At 47.6% G+C, this 24,855-nt stretch overlaps 9 protein-coding genes across 9 annotated transcripts; 5 read left to right on the forward strand and 4 right to left on the reverse strand.

Moving 5' to 3' along the window:
- Positions 1-819: 819 nt before the first annotated feature.
- GLAREA_01175 (uncharacterized protein) lies at positions 820-3,827 on the forward strand (the record flags this gene model as incomplete). The annotated part of the gene is made up of 3 exons (XM_008088391.1): positions 820-1,190; positions 1,252-1,640; positions 1,696-3,827. The coding sequence occupies 3 exons, from the start codon at positions 820-822 to the stop codon at positions 3,825-3,827; spliced, it is 2,892 nt and encodes a 963-aa protein (XP_008086582.1).
- Positions 3,828-4,368: 541 nt separating this feature from the next.
- GLAREA_01176 (uncharacterized protein) lies at positions 4,369-5,421 on the reverse strand (the record flags this gene model as incomplete). The annotated part of the gene is made up of 3 exons (XM_008088392.1): positions 4,369-5,061; positions 5,110-5,245; positions 5,291-5,421. 3 exons carry the CDS (start codon positions 5,419-5,421, stop codon positions 4,369-4,371), a joined length of 960 nt encoding a protein of 319 aa, XP_008086583.1.
- A 290-nt stretch (positions 5,422-5,711) lies between these two features.
- Positions 5,712-6,542, reverse strand: GLAREA_01177 (uncharacterized protein; the record flags this gene model as incomplete). Its single annotated transcript, XM_008088393.1, has 1 exon — positions 5,712-6,542. One exon carries the CDS (start codon positions 6,540-6,542, stop codon positions 5,712-5,714), a length of 831 nt encoding a protein of 276 aa, XP_008086584.1.
- A 2,386-nt stretch (positions 6,543-8,928) lies between these two features.
- GLAREA_01178 (Cytochrome P450) lies at positions 8,929-10,700 on the forward strand (the record flags this gene model as incomplete). The annotated part of the gene is made up of 3 exons (XM_008088394.1): positions 8,929-9,234; positions 9,287-10,516; positions 10,569-10,700. 3 exons carry the CDS (start codon positions 8,929-8,931, stop codon positions 10,698-10,700), a joined length of 1,668 nt encoding a protein of 555 aa, XP_008086585.1.
- Positions 10,701-11,361: 661 nt separating this feature from the next.
- Positions 11,362-13,315, forward strand: GLAREA_01179 (Class II aaRS and biotin synthetase; the record flags this gene model as incomplete). The annotated part of the gene is made up of 2 exons (XM_008088395.1): positions 11,362-11,583; positions 11,642-13,315. 2 exons carry the CDS (start codon positions 11,362-11,364, stop codon positions 13,313-13,315), a joined length of 1,896 nt encoding a protein of 631 aa, XP_008086586.1.
- A 421-nt stretch (positions 13,316-13,736) lies between these two features.
- GLAREA_01180 (uncharacterized protein) lies at positions 13,737-15,382 on the reverse strand (the record flags this gene model as incomplete). Its single annotated transcript, XM_008088396.1, has 2 exons — positions 13,737-14,934; positions 14,985-15,382. 2 exons carry the CDS (start codon positions 15,380-15,382, stop codon positions 13,737-13,739), a joined length of 1,596 nt encoding a protein of 531 aa, XP_008086587.1.
- Positions 15,383-15,777: 395 nt separating this feature from the next.
- GLAREA_01181 (uncharacterized protein) lies at positions 15,778-17,411 on the forward strand (the record flags this gene model as incomplete). Its single annotated transcript, XM_008088397.1, has 2 exons — positions 15,778-17,184; positions 17,250-17,411. The coding sequence occupies 2 exons, from the start codon at positions 15,778-15,780 to the stop codon at positions 17,409-17,411; spliced, it is 1,569 nt and encodes a 522-aa protein (XP_008086588.1).
- A 928-nt stretch (positions 17,412-18,339) lies between these two features.
- Positions 18,340-21,681, reverse strand: GLAREA_01182 (Cysteine proteinase; the record flags this gene model as incomplete). Its single annotated transcript, XM_008088398.1, has 2 exons — positions 18,340-19,266; positions 19,315-21,681. The coding sequence occupies 2 exons, from the start codon at positions 21,679-21,681 to the stop codon at positions 18,340-18,342; spliced, it is 3,294 nt and encodes a 1,097-aa protein (XP_008086589.1).
- A 680-nt stretch (positions 21,682-22,361) lies between these two features.
- On the forward strand, positions 22,362-24,824 carry GLAREA_01183 (ENTH/VHS; the record flags this gene model as incomplete). The annotated part of the gene is made up of 5 exons (XM_008088399.1): positions 22,362-22,432; positions 22,501-22,633; positions 22,683-22,967; positions 23,026-23,812; positions 23,860-24,824. 5 exons carry the CDS (start codon positions 22,362-22,364, stop codon positions 24,822-24,824), a joined length of 2,241 nt encoding a protein of 746 aa, XP_008086590.1.
- Positions 24,825-24,855: the final 31 nt, after the last annotated feature.

A 24,855-nucleotide genomic window follows, 5' to 3' on the forward strand; every position in this document is an offset into this window, starting at 1 on the left:
AAATCTTATATATACTTACTTATATACTAACCTAATAAAACCTCTATCTATAGTATATAGAATAACCGAATTATTATATATAAGGTAAAATAATATCTAGAATTATAGATAGAGTTATAGACTTTAGCTAAACTCTAACTTAAAACTCTTATAACTTAAGCTATACTTAACTAAATTAAGTAAATTTTTAGTTTTATAAATAGCTCTTTAGCTATAGTATTCTATATAAAATAATTAGTATAGATTTCTATAGTAGAAATTAAGAGTTCTAAGTACTTTAAGATAACTTAAAACTCTTTTAATAAAAATACTTAGAACCTTAAAAGAGTTCTAAGTTTACTAGATATAGACTACTCTACTAGTATAACTACTATAAATCTTAACTAGATAAAACTACTAGATAGTAGTTCTAGAAACTACTTAATTTCTATAACTTTATTTAATTCTAGAATTTTTAGTTCTAGATATATTCTAATATTAAGAATAATACTATTTATAATAAAATTTTTACTTACTTAATATTTTATAATAATATACTATATATTTTATATTATATCTAGTAAGTATAAATAAACTAATATATATTTATTAATATAATAAAAAATAATAAACTTTAAAGAAAGAGTTTAATCGAGACTTTCTAGATATTAAAGCTCGAGAGATTATAACTTCTATTAACTTAGAAAAAGTTAAGTTAGAAGAAGTAGAAGGAGGTTATTACTAAGCGACCCCGCGACGTTAACCTAAAAGGTTTCCCGTATTCTCCCAATAACCACCCTCCTCGCTCCCCCTCCCCCTCGCAGCAACATTACAACCAGTATGAAGAACTGCAACGAATGTGGCTATCCTCTTCCCGCCATCCGCGACAGCTCCACCATCTGCGCAAACTGCAAAACTCCAGTCGCGACATGGTGGGATGAGACATCCCAAACCTTCCGCACCAACAGGGAAATCCTCCTTCCGTACTCCCCGACCTCCTCAAACGCCTGGCATAGTGGCGACCACAACATGGGCGATTTGTCGGGGCGGAGGAATACCCAGACAATCGAGGAGAGGACCTTCTCGGCGGCGTTGATTATGTTAGAGGCGCATTTCGAGAAGGTCAGAGGTGTCGGGTACAAGACCATGGCGGAGGTCAAGAAGATGATTGCGCAGACACTGGACAGGAGTTTGAATAAGGCAGATGTCAGGTTTGTATTTCCGGGTGGCATCGAAGCGCACAAAGCATCTATGCTGACGAGGGCTTTCTAGAGAGCATCTCGCGAAAAACGTCGACATCTGGATGCGGCTCGAAAAAATCTTTGCTATTGCGGTCCCACACCTGAACGCACGCTCTCTTCGCGAATCATACACTGAGGCTGGCGTCTCATCGGGCCTGGATGTTCCCGAGTCTGCCGCCTTGATCCTGAAGAATTATGATGTTCTGCGAGAAGATTTGCATTATCTGAATAATCTGCTGGTGATCAGTCGAAACATGTTAGCAATCAAGGAGACGGCGCAGGAGCTATGTGCGGCGGTTAGCTTTGATAAAGCGGTGCATCAGCTAATTATTCTCTGCGTCAACGTTACCAGCAAGGGCTATGATGGCGAGAATGTTACGATTGATGATAGGGCAAGGTTGTTAGAGATTACAGAGCTATGTGAGTTTCATTCCGTGTTCAATTGGCGGGTTGATGATTCTGACGTGATACCCAGACAAAAAGCTCCTGGTAACCTGTTTGCAACACACACACAATTGGACGATGGGCAATGATAGATTTAAGATGATGTTTTGGTTTACGATGCTATTCGACAACGATCTTCGAAACGATTCGATCCACGAACTTCCTCCGGATGATTTGGACGTTGGGAAAGTGCACGACGAGGTAGAAAATTGGCTGTTCCGCCACAGCGGCATTGACAGCTTAGCTGCGGATTTGCTGGACAACTACGACGCGGATGTTCCCACGGGACACACCGCTGGTCCGTTACCAGAAACCCCGGCCATGAACGATAGAGGGCCAGTGGAAGAATCGACGACGCCAGTGTGGAGAGCGGATTTGACGGACAAGTACGAACAGGATCGATTATATGCTCGAGTATCACATGAAATTGATGTATGGTGGAAAAAGGTACGAGACGCGAATTACGATGGTTGGGTTGTACATATGGAGAGTGTGGAAGGCGCGATAGAAAGAGCGGAAGCTTGTAAAGAGAATGCAATGCACCGCTATATTCCGCGGGGTCAGGAGCACGATCACCAATACGAACATGACGAGAACTACGAACATGGCCCAGATGATGGAGACAGCGTTGCGGCCGAGATCGACGACAGATCAATTCAAGAAGACAACGGAGAAGACGACGAGGGTGAAGAGGAGGAAGACGAGGATGATGATGATTCTTACGTTGAAGGGCCACTCCGGGGACTCCTCACAGAAATTCCAAACATTCTCGACACCAAGCAAATAGAAGCATTGCACATGACAGTGAAAGCCTGCATAGTCGATTCTATGGGCTCTGGTCTTACTCCGGCGGGTGAAAACCTTCAAAAAACGAGATGTAAAATGTTCTTGGCTTTAGACTGCGGCAAAAATTTGCTTCGGGAAATGCTGGTTTTTATTGCAGTCTGGGAGCAAAACGACCAACAATTTATTTTTCAAATCACAGCTCAAATCATCGAATCGTTCCATCATAATGCGTTGCTTCCGTATGCGTGGAATTCGCTTCGGATCCTGAAGGACATTGTTTCACCAGCACAAACGGTTTTACTTCGCCTTATCAATTATATGTTTAGGGCGCGCAAGGACAGCCCGATATACGATGATGTAAAGGATTACAACAGAGACGCCAAGCTGATCCATTTCTTGTACAACTACTTTCGATGTCGAGTGGTTCCGGATTGCATAGCACTCATCTGGGCACAGGCGGAAATTCGGAAAGGAACAAGTCATCCGAGCGACTTTCCAGTCGATTTATGGGATATGGAACGAGCGAAGGATGGTCTTTCGCAGTACCTTGATTTCATATCTGTCATTGCAGAAATTCACGAGATGCGACATCTCCTCATTGAGTGGGAATGTGTTTATGAGCTGGTCTCTTTGTTAAAAGCATTAGAAGCTGGTGTGGCGCGGAAACCACTTGATGAACGATCAGTACCAGGACCCAGTCGACGCCCTGGAGGATCCAACTCACCTGGATCAACGCCAAATGTCGAAAGACCATACGATGACCAAGGAAATAGTGCGTCGCCACACCCTCACCCAAATAATCTTCCACCAATGCATGATACCCCACACAAATTTCCTTGGTCAGGTGTCAAAATCCAAATTCTGATCATCCTCACTTCACTAATCGCACCCACGAATTCTCGCCGCAACGGTCCTGGTAACCCCATTGTGCAGAAACAACTCCTCGACCGCGGTGGTATCATGCCTCTCCTTAATTGTTGTGTCTATGATGGCCACAACGAATACCTTAAAGAACGAGCTACTCTAGCGATTAAATTCGTCATGGAGGGTTCGGAGGAAGCGCAAAAGTTTGTCCGCGATCTTGTCCCTGTGAAACAGGCACAAGCCCAGGCTCAAGCGCGGGCCCAGGCAGAGAACAGACAGAAAACATCGCCTTCGACAACTACCAAGGGTGTGCACCTCGCAGCCGAGGCGTTGGCGGCGGATTTGGCGAGGACTGCGGCTAGTACCGCTGCGAGCTTCAAGTCGGGGCAAGATGAGTCGTTATCAAAGGCGCTCGGAGACGTCAATATTACGGAAGAGAAGAAAGTGGACAAGGCCGTGCAAGGAAAGGCGGCGGTTAGTGGTGGGAAAGGAAAGGGGAAAGGGAGAAAATGAGACTTATCGGACTTTGGTCGATACGAGGCGGACAAGAATCAAGTCTAATTATTGCTACAACGTTTTCAAAGGGGTCTGTGGGATGAAGGGTGTAGATTGAATTGCGCAAGAAACTAGATTCAGCGGGATACGTGCATTGCTTCTGGCGTTTTTCTTACTACCTTATTGCATTTGCGTGGCGTGGAGTCCGTCAAGACACGATACCCAGGATTCAACAACATTTGCTGTATATAGACAATAGATCATAGATTATACACCCCACGTGTGAATTTAAGGTCAGAGAACTAGATCCAAGTGCGATCAACTTTGAGCTTTCTTACAGGTTTCAGAAGCTATGAGGTTGTCAATTATCTATGTTGTTTTGCAATTAACTAATGATTGGTAGTTTGAGACCAAGCGAATCTACGATATATCTAAATCTCCCCCAATAAACCCCAGAATTCAGAATCCTCGCAATAACAAAGAGGAGAAACTCTATACGGATCTCACAGCCACCATGTGAATAATCACCTAGTAACATCCTGCACCGCCAAAAAGAATTCTACCAACCAAAAAGGATTACCGACGATGACATAACTACAACGACCACACAGACAATGATGCTTATTGCGGCAAAGGAATTTTGAGATCCTGTCGAAGTCTTGGTCTCTGTCAAAGTTCCCGCAGAAGTTGTCGTAGGTGTTGCCGTAGGTGCTGTCGAAGCATCGTTCGTTGGCTTTGCCGTTGGATTGTTGTTCGACGAACCCGCAGAAGTCTTCCGAATAGAAGTTGAAGCAGACGGCGATAGAGGTGTTCCGTTGGCCGAAGATCTACCCATCGACATTATCGCTGAAGCAGAATTCGCTGTTGTCCCTACCATCTGCTCAACCGGCAAACTAGTTGTCTTCACTACACTCCCGGTCCCAGTACTCATTCCACTCAAACTACTCGTTCTATCCCCAAAATTAACATGCCACCCGTTCTCACTACTACTAGGTACGACAACCATAGTTTCCGTCGTCGCGCTATGCGTCCTCGTAATAGTAACCTGACCACCAACAACCACAATACCACCTCCAGAAATACCAGGCGCGCTAGCCTTGTCCCGCGTCGCCGCTATTTTTCGATATTGATCCAAGTCATTTGGCAACCGCGGGTTTACCACGCCTACCATTCCATCCTTGCAGTCTGTGCCGGTGGCGCTGTAGAAGTAGACGGGATTGTCGGAGGTGAGTCGAAATGCGAATAGAGTGGCCTGGTGATGTTAGTGTATGCGTGGAATGTGAAGAGAATTGTGAGGTACGTCAATAGGTGCACTGCCATCTGCGTTCAAGGGTTTCCCTGATATTTCGCCAGAGTGGAATCGTCCGTCTGCGACGCAGGGACTGGGACCACTTGTTACGGTATGCGTGCCGTTGCCGATGAAGAAGAATGCTACGCTTGGAAATGGTCAGGGGTGTATAAAAAGAAGGGCATGAACGTACATGTCGTTGAATTGGACCCCGGTTATGACATCGGGGGTGAAACGCTGAGGAATAAGGCCCGCGGCTATAGCGAAGGATTTTGCTACCGTGAGCGAAGTAAGGAAAATCAGAAGAGGGACGTGAGATTTCATCGTTACTTGTTAGAGTAATCCGTATGCCTCAGCGACTAAGTTTGGAATTTTTCGAGTGGCTAAGATGTATATTGGAGGACAGGTGCGATTTCATTGTTTTGTAGGAGACGAGGATAATGTGAATCGTTAAACAAAAACAATTTGTGATTCTGGATGCTGTGGATAACATGCAGTGATTGATTTTTAAAGTCAAGATGAAACACCACCCCGAAGTGATTAAAGCTTTCATTTTCTCACCTAAAAGCTCGTTAGTATCTAAAGTCTCTTATTCAACTACCACAACCCTTTATTCACATCGTGCGGCGCCATAACGCTCTCACCAACTCCCAATACCTTTCCCCAAATGACAACATATGCTGCACATGTGCACTTCCGTCGAACCTCACAACCACAACCTCCCCCTTCTCTTTCGCTAAACCCGCATGTTCCTCCACAGCTTTCCACCCTACAATTTTATCCTCCTTACTATATATATACAACCTCTTGGCCTTTTCATCCACGAGATCCCAGTCATTCAACTTCTCCCCACTTTTTTCAACAATAGTCGTCGTTCCAAAAGCCGCAGATGAGATCTCCCAACCAACGAAAATCGCATAAACAACCGCTGCTACAGGATAATACAATAATCCTTTCGGGAAACCCTGAGACATGGCGTAATACGCATCATCGCGGACGAACTTTCCGGGTGCAGAATCCAATACGATTGCTTTTAATGGTAAAATGTTACCGGTTTCTGTCTTGTATGCTTGACATGCATCGACGAAACTTAAGACGCCGCCGTTACTGACGACGTGAACCAAGATTCTCTTTTCGGGCGAAATATCGCTGTCGACTGTAGCAGCAATTGGCTTGAAAAGTGCCGTTCGAGTGGATGTAAGTGTGTGGGTGAAGAATGATGCAAGCGAGGCGATGTGTATGATTCTCGCTGCTGGGTAGAGTTCGTGGTAGTGATTGAAGAATAAATTGACGTAACGAGATTTGGGATGTGCTGCCATCCAGGAGCAGAAGATTATGGTTGTTGGGTCGGTTGACGAGGCGGGTGAGGTGGTAGGGGGAGTGTACAGGGAGATTATGGAATTTAGGTTGGCGAATTCGAGATTCGGTTTTTTGAGAGCCGACATTGCTAAGTATTGTAGATAGACTTGCTTTGACTGGGAAGTGATTGTTGTATCTTGATATTGTTTTGTAAGATATGAAACAATATTGTGTCAAATGAGGGAAGAAGAAAGTGCGATTACTGAACGAAATCACAGCCAAATCAGGATAATGGTGGATCTATAAAATCATATATCAAAGCGCATCAATCGGCGAGTAGGTGAAAGACTTTACTTCGTAATAATCCTTCGACTTATTCCCGGTCACACCGGAGACCGAAAGTATCATGTGACATAAGCCAACAAGGAACTCTATTCTGTCCAAATGTGACGCTTTCAAGGAAGTTGACCACAATAAAAGATGGCTTGAAACCCTTCACTTAAGTCATCAAAGATTTTTGATACCATATATAGAAACTTTGTATCTCAGCATGAGAATTAATCGCCTATGAAAAGGCAGCCATATTGAAAGAGTGTTTGTACTTAAAAGAACAGCTGAATGACTTGTCAACAATTCTGGTTATGGACATGAGATATGAACAGCGATGAATATTAATCAGGTAGAAAAACAATATGAGATTGTCTTACGAACTGTATAAGACGGCGAAGGCAAGAGTATAATTCACACGTGACCGTGAATAACCATCACATTCTTCGGCGGATAGATGAACTTCTTGCGCTCCAATGAACCAAATTGAATCATGAATCCCATGTCAATGCATCTGCACTTTGCGAGATTCGAGATAAAGTGGCCCCGTAAGCGGCTAAGGCTCTGTCCAACGATCAATAGGAGTTCATGAGCTCGTCTATTTCGCGTCGATCTCCCGAGATTCAAAGAAAAACACAAATAAGAGAAGCTCTTGATGGCTTCATCGTATATTCTGATATTGGTGTAGCTCTAAGTGTGAGCCTACTGGTTGTGGTACAGCAGATACTCTTTAGCCGTTTCCCGAAGAACAGGGAGCGTTCATTCTCGCGTGTCGCGGCTGTAAAAATATACAAGCAGTTCATGCACGTCGTTGTCGTCAAACATCTGCCGGTGGTATCGTGGGAACATGGCCGAGTACCTCTTGCGTCGAGTCGTTCTGCGAATGTTTTCTTCTCAGGGGGTTGTGATAATTCGGACGTTGCGAAGCGAGAGTCCGGACTTACAAATCGACGATGCGTTGACCTTCAATACATCAATACATTGCGTGTCGTTGAAGAAGACTCGGCAATTGCCACGGCCCCAATTGCCGATGTCTTGTCTGTGAAACTCGTGACTTTGATCACAAACGTCGTTTCTTACAAGAGTTCTTTTCCGCCCACGCCTCTGTCAACCCACAACATCCACATCCACATCGTCAAGCCTCGATATCTGTCCCGCAAACATCGACTTTCCCTGCACTTGCATCAATCGCCATGCGGTTGGCTGGGAAAGGTCAGCATGCGGCCACACCCTCCCACAGAAAGCGTGGATCGATGTCGGCATGTAATATATCTTGACAAAACCATCTCGAACACTCTCATCGGGGGGTCAATAGGCAGCCACATACGCTCGCTTACCGTTGTATCAAGGTATTTCTCTCTAGATCAACGGTGTGCCGTGTGTGAAGTCGTTGATAGGCGTCTGACTGTTGGATAACGTCAACGGGCAAGTACTCCGTCTCCGTCAGGCGTCAACTTTTGCACCGCTCTGAGTGGAGATGCAGATGTCTGGTCCTGGAGATGCAGTATTGGCTCAACGATGGAAGTACCCAAGGTACTACGCCGCACGGTGAGGCAATCCAGGTGAGCCTTCGCCCTTCGATCCCCCGGATCTGCCCAGATCCCCCATCTTACCACCCCATCTTCCCCGATCTGATCTGCCGGGTTAGCTGTCAAAGCTCTCGACAGCGGGTCCTATTCCTAAACCGTCTCCATTCCACCAGTCTGTCAACCGGTAGCTGGGAGCAAGAACTCCACGATACGTTACGCCACAAAGTCTCCGATTTCTTTCGTATTTCGTCTGCTCGGCAGCTGTCTCATACGCTGCAATGAGTGTATACAAGCAGCCAAGGTGCTCCCAAGCGAGACAAAGCCGGTGGTTGTTGTATATGCGGTGTGGGGACTTTTGAACCCTTCCTGTGTCACTCTACTCGAATGTGTGTTTTGCCGTGCCGTTCGGCAAGTGTGGCAGGTCCTATTTGGAGAAACTATGATGCGCTTGCACGGCTTGTAATATTTGTGGAATAATAAAGTGCAATCCCACCGCACTTTCTACAATCAATAATCAAGCCTTCCGAGCTGACTCGCATGTCTGCCTTACCCCTGAGCCGGATTGACGAATGTCATCGAGACATCTAGGTTGTCACTACGGGAGTACTATAAGTATCTGATAGTAAGCGTTCAGATCACAGAATTTGGGAATTTCCTGGATTTAAATACCCACATCATGCTTGCAGAATCCTTCGCACGGGTCATTCTTCGGAATTGGCCAGCAGTACTCATCGTTGCTTTTGTCGCCTACCTGGTGAACAATCGATTTAATCGAGGACTCAATAAACACCCCGGACCATTTCTTGCTTCTATCACAGATTGGTGGAGGTTTTGGATTGTGCTAAGAAGACGACCAGAGGTTCAGCATATTCAACTACACGCCAAACATGGAGATGTCGTTCGCTTAGGGCCCAATGCGTTATCCTTTGCCAATCCACAAGCATTAAAGACGATATATGGACTTAACAAAGGTTTCACAAAGGTACGTAGACCAAGGTGATGGCAACTCATACAGTATCTGACATCGCTTCTAGTCAGAATTCTATCCCGTACAACAATCGGTGGCAAATGGCCATCGCCTGCCCTCATTGTTCAGCTCCACCTCCGAGTCGTTTCATGCTCAACTACGAAGATGTGTTAATAGCGCTTTCTCGATGTCAACACTTGTTCAATACGAGCCATTTGTCGATTCCACCACGGAATTGTTCTTGAAGCAGACCGAAAAACTATACGCACAAACAGGATCAGTCTGTGACTTTTCTCGATGGCTTCAGTTCTATGCCTTCGACGTCATTGGAGAAATGACATATAGCAAACGGCACGGTTTTGTGGAAGAGAATAGAGATATTGACGGTATCGTTCAATATCTGGGAAAGCTTTTCGATTATGTAGCTCCTATTGGACAAATTCCTGTTCTCGACTTACTCTTCCTCAAAAACCCCATTTACCTTTGGGCATCTCAATATGGCCTCATAGACTCTACATTTCCTGTCGCCAAATTCGCCAAGCAGCGTATGGCCGAGCGCTATTCGGCCGACAATGGCAAATCTTCCTCTGTCCTCCCCGAGGTCGAGCCCAAGGGAGCGACTAGCCAGCCAGATCTTCTATCCAAGTTCATTCAGGCGAAAGAATCTCGCCCAGAGTTTATGACTGACACACTGGTCACCACCATGGCTGTATCGATGGCCTTTGCCGGTTCCGAAACAACAGCAATCTCTCTGTCTTCGGTCTTCTACTTCCTTCTGAAGAATCCGGAATGCCTCGACGCACTTTACAGAGAACTAGACGAGAAGGATGCCCAGGGTTTCTTTTCAGCTCCAAAAACCGGAGTCGTAACGTGGTCTGAGTCCCAGGAATTAGCATATCTAGATGCTTGTATTAAAGAAGCCTTCCGTCTCCATCCCGCACCTGGTCTTCCCATCGAAAGGGTCGTGCCTAAGCAGGGTACGGAAATCGCAGGTGTATTTGTGAAAGGAGGAACTATTGTGGGATGCAATGCCTGGGTCCTCCATCGCCGGCCAGAAATTTTTGGAGAAGATGTGGAAGCATTCAGACCTGAGCGATGGCTTGTGGGTGGTGGTGCTGCTGGTCAGGGGATTAGAGGTGTTGATGAAACAGTCGACGTGGGTGCTGAAGAAAAGAGGATCAAAGACATGGGTGCCACACTTTTACATTTCGGTATGGGAGCGCGGACCTGTATTGGGAAGAACATTAGTTTGTTGGAAATTTACAAATTGGTTCCTTCAGTTTTGAGGATGTTCGAGGTAAGTCGAGTCAAGCAACCATTTTTCTGGGGCCTATTCTTACATCACATAGGTCAGCCTCGAAGACCCGACGAAGGAGTGGACGGTACACAATGCTTGGTTTGTTCGACAGCTCAATTTCCGGACAAAGTTCAGGAGGCGTGATGATGTCGGAAATAGTTATACTTCCGTCAAGTCTTCATGACATGGTGTTTGCTCAAACCCGGCACCACATCTCATTTTGCCCCTTTAGCATTTCGAGCGATCAGCGATGCATGTAATCAAATTATTTTTTACAGCATGAAATTCCCAGGTGACTAGTTAATGCAGAGTGCGTGTAGGATCTCACTTTCGGTATTCAATGCTCAGGTGCTCCAAGTGGTACAGACTGATGATTTCTCCCTAGGAAAACGTCAATGGGAAAGAGGAACCGTCTGCATGATTAAGAATGTCACGGACAGTTCAATGGCGTAGAAGAATCAGTTTTGAGAGTATCCAGCCAGAGATAATTCTTTTCATTTTGCTTTGTCTTATAAAAGATCTCCATTGTCCGATGTTTTGCTAGTAGAAATTTCGGAATTTTGTAAGCTGTCAAGCTTGGGGTAGTGAATAGATCTTCTAACAGCTATGAGGTTTGTGACTGATCATCAATAATTTATATTATCTGACAGAAAGAATCAGCCTACCGAGAAAATGTCTTTGCTTTCATGAGTCCAAAATCGCAGAATTGCTAGACGCGTTGCTGCAGAAGCGAAATCGCTCGTGACTCAATCCACTCTGACTCGACCCCACCATGAAATAAATCTCGTCGAAATCACCCCTCCATCCCCATCACCAAACACGCAGACGCAGCGCAACAACACATTATGGCGGACGACGCAAGCACCTCCGCTGCCGCCGAAGGCGTGGCTAATCTCCATCTCGACGAAGTCACCGGCGAAAAGGTCTCCAAGTCTGAATTGAAGAAGAGGCAAAAGAATCGGGCCAAGGAGGAGGAGAAGCGCAAGAAGGAGGCCGCTGCACCCCCCAAGCCGGTCGTGGCTAAGAAGTCAAACGCTGAGGCTGACGAGAAGGAGTTGAACCCAAATGTAAGAAGAGAGGACGAGGAACCACACGCGACTGAACAATACTGACTGCGGGGTATAGCAATATTTCGAGATTCGATCGCGCGCCATCAACAAGCTTCGGCAGACCAAGAACCCAAATCCGTATCCCCACAAATTCCATACAAATTACGATCTGAGGAATTTCGTCAAGGAATACGACTCTTTGAAGTCGGGAGAGCACAAGAAGGAGGTCGAGATTAGAGTTGGTGGCAGAATCTATAACAAGCGATCAGCAGGAAACAAGCTCGTTTTCTACGATGTGAGAACAGAGGGTGTCAAGGTGCAGATTATGTGCCAGTCACAGGAAGCAAAAGAGGATGGTGTTCCATTCGCAGACCAGCATGAACACCTGAGAAGAGGGGATATTATTGGCATAGTTGGATATCCAGGACGAACTGCGCCGAAGAACAAGATCGAGAAGGGAGAGGAAGGAGAGCTTTCGATTTTCGCCACGGAGATCATTCTACTGACACCTTGTCTACATCAACTTCCAGACGAATATTATGGATTCAAAGACCAGGAGCAGAGACATCGTAAGAGATATTTGGATTTGATCATGAACGAGCCAACACGAAATGTCTTTTTGACCAGATCTAAGATGATCACATATATTCGCAAGTACTTTGATGAGCAAGATTTTACAGAAGTTGAGACGCCAATGATGAATTCAATTGCTGGGGGAGCAACTGCCAAGCCGTTTGTAACGCATCACAACGACCTTAACATGGACATGTTCATGCGTGTAGCGCCCGAGTTGTACCTCAAGATGCTTGTTGTTGGAGGATTGAACAGAGTCTACGAAATGGGACGTCAATTCCGTAACGAAGGTATCGATTTAACTCACAACCCTGAGTTCACGACCTGCGAATTCTATATGGCCTACGCAGATGTCTACGACATCATGGATATGACTGAAGAGCTCGTGTCCGGCTTAGTCAAGCACGTAACTGGCGGAACCACAACCAAGTTCCATACCCAGCATGGAGAAGAATACGAGGTCAACTGGGCTGCACCATGGAAGAGAATCGAGATGATTCCTGCCCTTGAAGAGGCGACTGGCGAGAAATTCCCACCAGGAGACCAGCTTCATACCCAGGAGACCAATGACTTCTTTAAGCGGGTGCTTAAGAAGATGAAGGTAGAGTGCTCGCCTCCTTTGACCAACGCCCGCATGCTCGACAAGCTCGTCGGCGAATTCATCGAAGAAGTGTGTGTGAACCCAACCTTCATCACTGGTCATCCCCAAATGATGTCTCCTCTCGCCAAATACCACCGCAGCAACCCAGGTCTCTGCGAACGTTTCGAAGCTTTCGTCTGCAAGAAGGAGATCGTAAACGCATACACCGAGTTAAACGACCCATTCGACCAGCGTCTCCGTTTCGAAGAGCAAGCACGTCAAAAAGACCAAGGTGATGACGAAGCGCAGATGATCGACGAGAATTTCTGTCAGAGTTTGGAGTTTGGATTGCCGCCTACGGGTGGTTGGGGAATGGGTATCGATCGTTTGGTCATGTTCTTGACGGATAATTACAGTATCAAGGAAGTCCTCGCTTTCCCGTTCATGAAGGAAGATCAGTCTAAGAGGCATGAGAAGTTGGCTGCGGAGGAGGTCGGTATTCAGCCTGTTGCTGAGGAGGGAATTCGTAAGTCATACCGCCCAACTTTTACACGACCGACAACGTCGAGCGCTGGAATGATTGAAGAAGGTCGCTAACACATCGCTCGTTTAGCACACAAATGAAATACCAAAAACAGTACGATGTGATGATTTGATGAACAGAGCAGACGTCATTTGGGCGGACCAATGTCTGTAATTAGCTATTCAGAATGTCAGCCATCCAAGTAATTTTAGACAAGCTAGCGAGGTAAAATTTACATCTTTTCAAGCTATCTAAAAAGTAGAGTGTTCTGTTCTATTAAAACAGCCCAAAATGACCGTGCCCGTATTCTACAACAACGCCGTCCCTCTATGCCATGCAGCGCTAATACAACATATGTACATTATATATACAGCATCCCCAGATTTCAATACCACCGAGAGGTCAGGTCACCTCGTAATCTTCAGAAAGGTGGCATACCCATTCGGGCCTTTGCCATTCCTTTCCTTCGCGCGTCATACCAGAAGACGATTATCCTCACGCACGCTTAGGCGGCCCGCGACTCCTCATAGCATCCAGCTCTTTCCTCAACCCCACAGCTTCAACCTTTCCCTTAATGCCGGGAACCCTGCCACGATTCGGTCTAGGACCAGCTAAACCACTATCCGTGAGTATTTTCAGACGGTTCTGTACCAATCTCCAAGATCGAGAGGGGATCCAGGTACGTGATCCTAGAACGACTACACCAGTCAAGAGGGCGAGAGCGCCGGCTTGATGAGCTGCTGCGATGGGTGTAGGGACTAGGTAGACGAGGGTGCTGATGCCGAGGGCTACTTGGAGAAGGACAAGATGGACGACGCCTAGCATGCCTTTTCTGCAGGTGTTTGGGAGGATGGCGCGCACTTTGGCGTTGAAGCGCGTGTATGCCCATAGACTGAGGATTGCGGTAAAGGTTGTCGTGGCCATAATTCGGTGGTCTAATTGAACGAGAGAGGGATTCTCGAGCATGTTCCGCCACCAAAGATCACTGCCATCTTCCTTGCGGGAGTAGAATGAAGACCAGAGTTCGCTTTTTGGGGGAGTCAGTCCCACACCCATGCGTGGGAACTCATTGTAGATCATGCCGGCGTCTAATCCTGCGACAAGTCCTCCAGACATGACGGTTGTGAATACCAGAATTGCCAGACCAGCGACGGACTTTCTGAAGAAGGAGAGAGCGGGCGAGGACAGAGCTTTGAGATGAGCTTGAGCTCGGGCAGGATCTGCCAGTAGCGAATGGGTACGCAATATGGCGAGGCCGTTCCACAACATCGCCGTATAACATATAAAGGCAGCGCTGAGATGGGTTGTCAGTCTATATTGACTTACTCGTGGATGGGACCCTGGTGCAAAAAGATCATCTTTAAGACCCGATTTCACCATCCACCACCCGATTACGCCCTGAAACCCAATGAGACCAGCGATACCGAGCAGTCGGAGTGACATGTTTGCCGAAACTTTGCGCCGGGCCACGAAGTATATGGCTGGGATAACGAAAGACATTCCAACTAGTCTTCCCCACAGCCGGTGGCCCCATTCCATGTAGTAGATTTGTTTGAACTCTTCGAGAGTCATGTGGGGGTTCAAAAGCTTGAATTCAGGTGAGGCCCGATACTTGTCGAATTCGGATTCCCAGTCGGCAAGAGAGAGAGGTGGTAGAGATCCTGTTACTGGCTTCCACTCTGTTATACTCAGTCTGTACGAGAATTAGCGATTGGCACTCCAATTGAATGTTCATAAACCAACCCGGACTCTGTTAGACGTGTGAGTCCCCCAAAGACGACAATCCCAAACACACTCGCTGCACTTCCCAATAACCAGTATGCGACAGGTTTGGAAGTCACTCTGGGGAAGAACTTCTTGTTCGCCCGCGCCCGCGCCCGCGCCTGTGCATTTTCATTTTCATTCTTCATGATATTTTGCCCAAGAGCACCGAGGGGCGTCTGCTTTCGGAAGCCTCCATGCTCGGCAGGAAACGCAGCCGCGCTGCTGTTGAATCGAATCGTTCGAGATATATTTGACTTGATGGGGAGCTTCAATGGTAGGGGCGTCGGGCGAGCTGGATTTGAGTATTGATGGCAGACGAAGAAATCTTTCGACAGCTTCGAGGCTGCCCGTCGAAGTCCTGGCAAGGAGAAAGCCATTGGGACGGCGGTTTCTTCATCCAAGTATGGGTGTGAGAGAGATGGCGGTCATTCGAGATGTTCGGTGGGATGATTTTCGAATCGAAAGAGCTCAGCATTATGTCAGCGACCGCCCGGGGCTTAATCGGAGGAACATTGGCGTTGCTTTCGGGCTTGGCACTGGAGCATCCCGATGTGGAGCTCTGGACCCTCGAAACAGGGGTCTCAACCGCAGCGCTCGAAAACGCGTCCCTCCGTATCCAGTCGTCTATGCCTTTCGTATACTCGAGTGGTTCTTCTCATACTTTTGATTCTCCTCCTCGCAACATCCTCCCAGACGCATTCAACAACAATATGCTATTATCGTAAACCACCCGTAATCGCCTAGATGCACTCCAATTCCATTCGACAACTCCATGTTTTCCGCGCGAAATACCGAAACTCCTAATCCTTTCCGGCCTGCCCTCCAATACCTTCTCTCATCGACCAAGCTGTCTCGCGCGCATCACAGACAGAGCAGTTCCTCCAGCAGCACAGATACGGAACATCACCAAGCGCAAAGAATGTCTTCCTCACTTCACCCAAAGAGCCCTTCCGAGTTTCGTTCCAATTCAATCCCCCTGATCAGCATTTCGCGATCCCCCTCCCCTTTTCAGAGACGCAGGTCAGATTCCAATCCGGGCTCAGAAGCCACGGACGAAGACGACTGGGGCGATTACCCCTCGGCCTCGCGGAGGTCTCTTCTACCAGCAGATGGATACAAGCTTACGGGCTGGAAATATTTTGTATATGGAGGAGGATTCGGACAATGGCTCTTTACAACGCCAACCGGCTGGACGTTTTATATCGGAGTACTGGTGATATGGCTGGGAGGATGTCAGATTGGTTTGACCGTCATGAACCGGATCGTCATGTGGAGTGCGTACCTTCTCGAGAATTATACATCTCATACGAAACTGATGGTGTTAATAGCCGGTGTATACAAATTCAACTGGCCGCTGACAACGGCGTTGATCGAGATGCTCATGACACATTGTTGGATCCTTCTTTCTGCTTATATAACACGGTGGACGAGTCCGTGGCTTGTGAGTGCCGGTGTTTCTTCCATGGTTGCGCCTTCGAAGCCACTTCCAAAGTCAACCCAAGGTGGGTTTCGAGGTATGCAAAAGAATGGCGGAGGAGGAATCCTAGGAACTATCTCCCGTTGGACGTCGAACTTCTCGGGCGGTATTGCTGGAGGCGGTTTATTCGAAATGGAGTGGGCGGTTGCCAAGCAAGTGCTTCCTCTCGCGATAATATTCATTGCAAAGGTCTCGCTAAGCAACTTGTCCTTTGCCTACGCGGAACTACAGATTTACACTTTGGCACGCATCGCCATCGTACCATTCTCTCTTATCTTCACATCGACTCTTAATGGTACATCGCATAGCGTGACGACGTTGAGCTCAACTTTAACCGCTACCCTCACCTTACTCATTGCGCTTTCCAGAACCAGCATGCGAGCCGCCTGGGAAGCCATCGTTGCTGGTGTCTTTTCCTCCATATTCGTGGCACTCTACCCCGTTCAAATTCAACGGACTTACAAATCACTGGTCGCATCCCTTGTCCCCCAGGGCGAACTCATAGGGACCTTCCCCTCAGCAAGCACACCCGCTGATTACTCCGGATCCCGCGAAGAAACCCGCGCTTACTGGCGCCTTTTACATTATACCTCCACACTATCCATCCTAATTTTCATCCCCATCGTAATTCTCTCCGGCGAGCTTACCGATATATCCCGCAACTGCTATTTCCTAGATCTATTCTGGCCCTGGCTCATGATCGTATGTGGCGGTCTAGGAAGTTGGGCTACATTTTGGAGTACGATTGCTCTCACCAGAGCCACCAGCCCATTGACCACGACGTTCCTGTTTGTACCCAGAGCGGCATTTTTGTCGCCGATCATGGCTGGGTTCAAATTACCAGCGTTCGCCTGGATTGGGATTGGCATGTGTTGGTCGTGTTGTGGGTGGTTTCTGATGGGGAAGAGGAGGGAGGGGAGATCGGTTGAGAGAATGAGATGATTTGTTGTGTTGATTTGTTGGAATGTTTGCATTGTAGGAGCGTTTAGAGCGATATTTACTGTATATTGAAGTACAAAATTCTTCGTAGGGATTTAATGAATGACTATACGAGAAGTGTATGAGAGCTAGATGGGGCATATCCTACTATGTGTGATGCGTAAAACTACAGAATATTATTCTACAGAAACAACCAAGGGACACGATTTATTATCAGCTAAGAAGAGAATAGTAGAGTGGGCGGCGCTATTTGGTATTAAGGGGAGTAGTTCGAGTGGTCGCCCCTGAGGAGCTCACTTGGTTGTTAAGAGAGAAGAACAGGCATCTACTTTGGCAATTTCCGTTGAACGAAAGCTCTTAGAAAATAGCTTACCATTTAGGTAGAGGAGAAGTGGGTTATATAGATTATAAGTTTACAAAGGCTAGAGTATACCTAGGTAGTTAGGTGGTGCTACGTACATTTACTAAGGCTACTATTTATGATTAGTCTAGGTGGGAGCAGAGGATGTTACGATTGGCATTGGTGGAAATTAATTTGGAGTGGGGCAGAGTGTAAACATGGTTCACTTCATTCCACTAATTGAAAACACTAGATATCGGTAGTTCGGAAGTGAAACTACACGAAGCAAAAACAAACTGAAAAGATGTATTATCAGATCACGACACGCCAATTCTCCTCCTCATATTGAACTATTTACAAAAATACGTCCCCTTCTACCATGCCTTGAACCCAAATCTTGCTCCCAGAATAAATCCCATGAATGCGAATTCAACATGCCTAACCAGAATGTCTAAACGAACAATGCGTCCGTTCCCAATGTAAGATGTTATAAATAATAATACCCATCCCATCCCAACCCAGAACTCCATGCGATGCATAACCAGACGCCCACGCTTGACAGTCAACCCACAATACGCTCATCTGCTGCACCGCTTCAAGAATATGACCGCAGCGCGATCACCCTGGATTTGGGAGAATTTGGCCGGGGTCACATTCTTGTCATCGTATTTGTGCCAGGCCCCAGGGCCTCGTCCATCTTTAGGACTCTTATCGAGACTTCTTGCATAAGTATAATAATGACCGGCATCAGTCCTCCTGCCGACATGCTGGATAACTGCGTAGCAATCGTATATTGGATGAGAACGATGGCCGAGTAGGGTATCCCTCGTCTCGCCTTGGGAATTGATGAAGTAATCGGACATGTCGATGCCGTTTTCGGGAAAAGAAATTGTGTTGTGATGTTTTTCAAGAGCGCCACTATCATTTGCATGGTAGCGCAAAAGGGTGATCTGAATATACTCGGGAAGATAACACAGATATCTTTCTTGGTGTCTGTATTTTGTTTCCCGTCCTTCAGCTATGCACTTGGCGCATTTTGCCTCCACTCTTTCGCCAGCCGAGGGTCCATAGTCGTGTCCTATGAGATTATTCAATGATTCGAAATCTGGGGTACTTTGATCGACTGTTAATGATAATTCCGGCTGATATCCGAATTTTCTTGTAACATACGTGCAATCCGGATTTGCACACCTTAGCTTGTACATCATCTGTGGAAACATGTTGAGCATCACAAAAGAGTTCATGTATCTTCTGAGACGGGCCATGGACAATTGCGCTGCCTCGAAATCGGTGAGGGAGCTCTCCTGCTCGTCACGAGCGTCGACCTCCTCCTCAGTGAGATTTTCTTCCTTTACATTTCGCCTGTCATTCGTCTCGTCGGCTAAAATGCTAAGCATAAATGCGAGAAATTCAGCTGCGTCATGCATTCGACCATTTCCTCCAAATGCCTCTGCTCTAGCTCTGGGGCTAGGATCTCCCGTCTTATGTACTGCATTGACGTACGCCTAAATGTGGTTAGCGATGAGCTGATATCAATAACAGGAATGACTTACACAAAAGGTTTTGGGCGTGATCCAGTCATACTGCCCATTCCATAAGTAGGTCATTACGCTTCCGAGGTTTTTCATGAAAAGTTGAGAGGGTGGTGACAATTCACCCTCGGATGCTGGTATATTCTTGGTAGAAAATCCAGTTCTGTGTTTTAAAACTTCATCCCGGATTATTCGAGTTGCACTCATCGCCTGCAAAGAACTATTCAGATAACACAGAAGCCCGGGGTTGTGAAGCCCGGTTAAGCCAGGTTCCACTCTGTGGGCAGTGATCGCATTGTTCGATATATTGACAGTGTGTCCAGCAGCGTAAACCCCCGTTGGACCTCGCTCTGAGAGCCCACTGGATCTTTGCCGGGGAAGCGCTGGCGCGGGTCGTGTGGGCGGATGAGGAATCGAGTTGCTGAGTTCATCACCGTAGGGAAGAAGCGGCCGAGGAGATTGTACATTGGACACCATGGATTCTTGTATGGTGGATATGTCTGGAAATCGTCGAAAAAAGTCGTCAGTTGTTCTTGCGTAGAAGAATTCGTCAGAAGCGTCAGGGTCAGCATCAGCGGGTCTTCCAACGACTTGGTCCTCCTTCAGCGTTTCGTTCCATTTGCTTTGCTCTTCTCGGGTGAGAACCCGCGACTGAACCCGGGGGCGTGAAACTAATGACCGTGTCGGATCACGAACAGCACCTACTCTGCTAAGTGCCTTTGCAGTTGGCTTGGCAGTTCTCCGAAGAGCTGTAGTGCTAATTGTAGATGTCTTCAAACAATTATGCCCCATTAAATCTACCCAGGCGTCTAGACCACCCACCAAGAGCATCGGGCGACGCTTGAGTCTTTTCTCGTAGCCAAAATCGTACACAGCAGATGTGAAGTTATGAAGATAGTTTTCATTTTCACTTCCGTTGCTGTTTAGAGAGTTGACTTTAGTGGATGATTGATCATAAAAGACGACGATATCATAAGTCTCCCGTCGGTCAAACAACGCTAGTTCAGAGTCTGGAGCAACAACCATACTGTCTGCTATCTCCTCCCCTGAGATACCTCGTCTTAGAGTTACAGGCTCGATGCATATTATGGACTGCGACATGATATGTCCTTCGTCGAACAGGTCTCGGTTTCTCAAATCCACGTGCAGAATGCGAACTGACTGTGAGCCCATGCGTTGAAACTTGAAAAGATCCTCGGCACTGATGTAGACTGAGTTCGGAATGAACACCTCTTGTGGCTTTGGGGTTTGCGCAGTTCCATGTCCATTGACAGAATGAGAGAGGACAAAGTAGTCCTGTTTGGGATCAACAGGACCGGGGGTTGGTCCTACGGTAGAAATCGGCGGAGCGGAGCTTTTCCTTGAATGACCACTGTAAGAGGTACCTCTGGCTACGCTGGATGGCAAGCTCGCCGTGGCGGCACTGTCAGTGCTGCGCGCAGGACTATATATGGCGTCCGGTGCCCTAGGCATACTTGGAATATTAACATCCACAGATATTTTGCCGTCACTAACCTTTCCGTTGGGAGCGAGCGGCATCTCGCGTGGACCAGATGGCCTGCTTGTGGATGTACCCACATTGATTGATGACTGACTTGAACTAGGTGAACTTGGAATAGTAATTGCCTGAGTACGTATCCTTGGATCTTGAACCAGAGGTTTCGTCTCTGGACTTCGTAGACGTGCGAACCGCGCCGCAAGATCGGTCTTTGATGGGGATGGAATGGCATTTCCATGAAGGGCTTGCGGCTTCGGCTGGATAATTGGCTTCAGTCGCGATTGCGCATTGTTTGGTTCATTCTGCCCCTCTGATTCATGAGTGCTTAAATTATTTCCATTAAAACTAGGCGCTGCTTCGGATTGCGTTCGATTGTGGCCGTTCACCGGCCCAGTTCCCCGATTCCCAGCGCCATTCTCCTGCAAGGTTCTCGTCCTGGTCGGCTTCACCCCAGTTCTTTTGTTGTCCTCCCTGATCATTTTTTTGACATTTGAGAACTTCTCGTCTTGTGCAGAAATTCTTTTCATTAATCCATGGTATAGTCTGAATGCTTCGCCCGCTTTTTGGATCCCAGGATAGTCTTTGTGGCGTGGCACGATTTCTACCGCAATGATTGAGGCTTTGATATATTCTTCCAGCGCAATGTCCGGACGTCGAAAGTCGAGGTGAGTGTCTGCTTGTTTCGCGAACATATCCCCAGCCAGGAGAATGGTTTTGATGGGGGCGTTGATGTTAATATCTGGGCGAACATTGACCAAGTCGTCCAGGTGCGGAAACGCTCGACTTCCTCCCTTGATGCCATCCGCAGAACTCTTCATAGTGGTTGGGCCGCCTCCATGAATAGAGATCGCTCTCGTGTGGGGAGCGCCCCCAAGTGCTGCCGGGCTCATGTTAACTTCGCGGTGGCGGGGAGCGGGAGCATTTCGAGATGCAGAGGAAATCAGGACGATGCAATAGCAAAGCCGGATTTTCTAGAGCAAGTGGCCAAGCGGTACGGAATCGAGACTGTATAATAAGGAAATTTCGAGAGAAGGCAGGTATGGTCGTACTTGGGCTATGAGTGGTATTCACGGCCGAAGACAAAGGGAAATGCGATTCGGTTCGAGTGGGAGCAAAATTGGAGTCCGAGGCGGAGGAAGGTGGAAGAAGGTAGCGATGTGGTCGTCGTCGAAGGTTTGTTGCGCGCCGCACATTCTTGGTATGTGGGCGGACCTAGACAGGAGTTGACAGCATTCCTTGAATATTTGTGAATCGAGGACGACGAGCGCCGACGATGAGCGACGACGTCTGGAATTACGAGTAGCAGCGGGAAAACTGCGGCATTATCTAAGCGGACGTCACTTTCCACCTTTCTCTGGGGCCGGGGCGAGGCTGGGGCTCGACCTTGACGCCCGCGATTCACCTGCACCGAATAAAGCTGCCTACAAACCATCCACGACGCTCCGCACCAGATCATCGATTATACACGAACATTGCTGCACGCCCTCAGCACCTTTGTTCGGCGACAATATAATATATCCTTCTCGCGGCACCCCTTTCACCACAACCATTGCCGCGCAACCTGCCCAACATGATGTCGGGGTGGTTTGCTTCCTCCTCACAGCTCGATGAGCAAATCGACAAAGCCACATCGAGCTCGCTGTACGTGCTCTAATCGAAGAAAGCCCGGCCGAGATGGATATGTGCTTCTCATGGCTGACTTGTTGTAGGGAAGACATTGCTGCAAACCTCGAGATATCCGACAGTATACGATCAAAAACGGTGGGAGCGAAGGAAGCAATGCGCTCGTTGAAACGGCGCATAGGCAACAAGAACCCCAACACGCAATTAAGTGCTTTGAGCGTTGGTGGCATTTCATTCTCGATGAAGACTGTGCTGATGATTTACGTAGCTCACAGACACCTGTGTCAAAAATGGCGGTTCCCATTTCCTAGTGGAAATAGCTTCGCGGGAGTTTATGGATAATTTAGTGTCGCTGCTCAAGGCATACGGAGGAGCTGCTGTGAACGATGACGTCAAGAACAAGATCCTCGACCTTATACAGACTTGGGCGACAGCGACAGAGGGGCGTTACGAACTATCGTACATCGGGGAGACCTACAAAGGATTACAGCGAGAGGGCTTCCATTTTCCACCAAAGGTCGATGTGGCTAGTAGCATGGTAGATAGTAGCGCTGTAAGTCCAAAGTGTTCTTATTGCTTTCCACGATTGGTCGCTAACATATCGTTGTCAGCCCCCAGAATGGGCGGATTCAGATGTTTGTATGCGATGCCGTACCGCTTTCAGTTTTACGAATCGAAAACACCACTGCAGGAACTGCGGCAATGTATTTGATCAGCAATGCTCTGCCAAGGTTCTTCCTCTGCCTCACCTTGGAATTCTGCAACCTGTCAGGGTCGATGATGGATGCTACATAAAGTTAACGGACAAATCGTCAAAAGGGGGCTCCTTTGGCAAGGATCGCCCATCGCATTCGCACAAATCTAAATCGCACGCTCATGGATCTATGCAGCCTCGAAATGCGCGAGTGGACGAGGGATTTGACGAGGACCTGAAGCGAGCTCTTGCAATGAGTTTGGATGAAGTCAACAACCATTCCAGGGCCGGGTATGTTCCACAGTCGCAACGCCAATCAATTTCGAAGCCATCCATTACGAATGGCGCGTCGAAATCAACGTCGAATAAGCCAGTCGAGGAGGATGATAGTGACTTGGCAGCTGCTATTGCGGCATCTTTAGCGGATATGGAGGAGCAAAAGAAGAAACATGCGGCAACTATGAAGGCACAGACATCAAATGCGAACTCGAACTCAGCTAAATTTAATTTGCCCAAGAACGACTACGAGTTGACACCAGTGGAAGCCGAGAACATCAACCTCTTCTCGACCCTAGTCGACAGACTCCAGACTCAACCACCAGGTACAATCTTGCGAGAACCTCAAATCCAGGAACTATACCACAGTATTGGTGCTCTTCGTCCGAAGCTTGCTAGAACTTACGGAGAAACCATGAGCAAGCACGGTAAGCATAGAAAACTACCTCGTGAGGATCATAACTGACAATCGTAGATGCTCTCTTAGATCTGCACGCCAAACTTTCAACCGTTGTGCGGTACTACGATAACATGTTAGAGAAGCGTTTAACGGACACGTACAGCCAGCATACAATCGGCGGATATGCTCGTCCTTCCGCAAGACCTACCTCAACCATGTATCCGACCTTGAACTCGAATCCACCTCCAATGGGAATTTCTGGTGGCGCAGAGAGCTATTACACTGGCAATGCGCCTTCGGAATCGTACGGACGACCACAATCGACCTATTCATATGCTTCGCCTGCGCAGCAGTATAGTGCCGCACCAAGGGACGCTCATCAAAATCCGGGTTTTGCACCACCGACTCAGCAGCAGACTTCATATTCCCACCACCCACCACAGCCAATAACTAGCCAACCATCACATCCGCAGAGGACAGCTAGCTGGCAAGCCAGCAACTCTTCATCTGCGCCTTATGCTTCCCATCAGACGACATATGCGCCCGAAAATGTATCAGACCATCAAACTACTCAATTTACCAACGCCCCTTCGCAAACACCATCCAATTATCCCCCGACTGCTCCTGCAATAACCCCATCGGCGGATCCTAATGCCGCATTCTATTATGACAACAACGCACATCAAGCTCCTCCCCAGCAAATGCTCGCTGACTCGACGTTGCCACAGCATCCTCATGCCCAGTCGCCTCAACAGTATCATAAAGTTGCAGCACAGCCTCAGGTTTCTCAACAGTACGAACAAGCGCCGCCCAATCCACAGCAACAAACCTCGCAACCAAATCCACAAGCATCGCAACAACCAGCGCAACACCAGCAGCAACAACAGCCACCTCAGTACTGGCAGCCACAGCAGAATCAACAATCATGGGCACCACAGCCAACTAGCAATGCCGGCTATACCAACGATTCATTTCCTTCGGCGCCTCATCATGCTCTACAACAGCCACAGCTTGTGGAGGAAAGCCTTATAGAATTATGAACAATATAGATGGAAGCGATGGCGTTTACGG

The sequence above is a fragment of the Glarea lozoyensis genome (genome assembly GCF_000409485.1).
Source record: "Glarea lozoyensis ATCC 20868 chromosome Unknown GLAREA7, whole genome shotgun sequence".
NCBI lineage: Eukaryota > Fungi > Ascomycota > Leotiomycetes > Helotiales > Helotiaceae > Glarea > Glarea lozoyensis.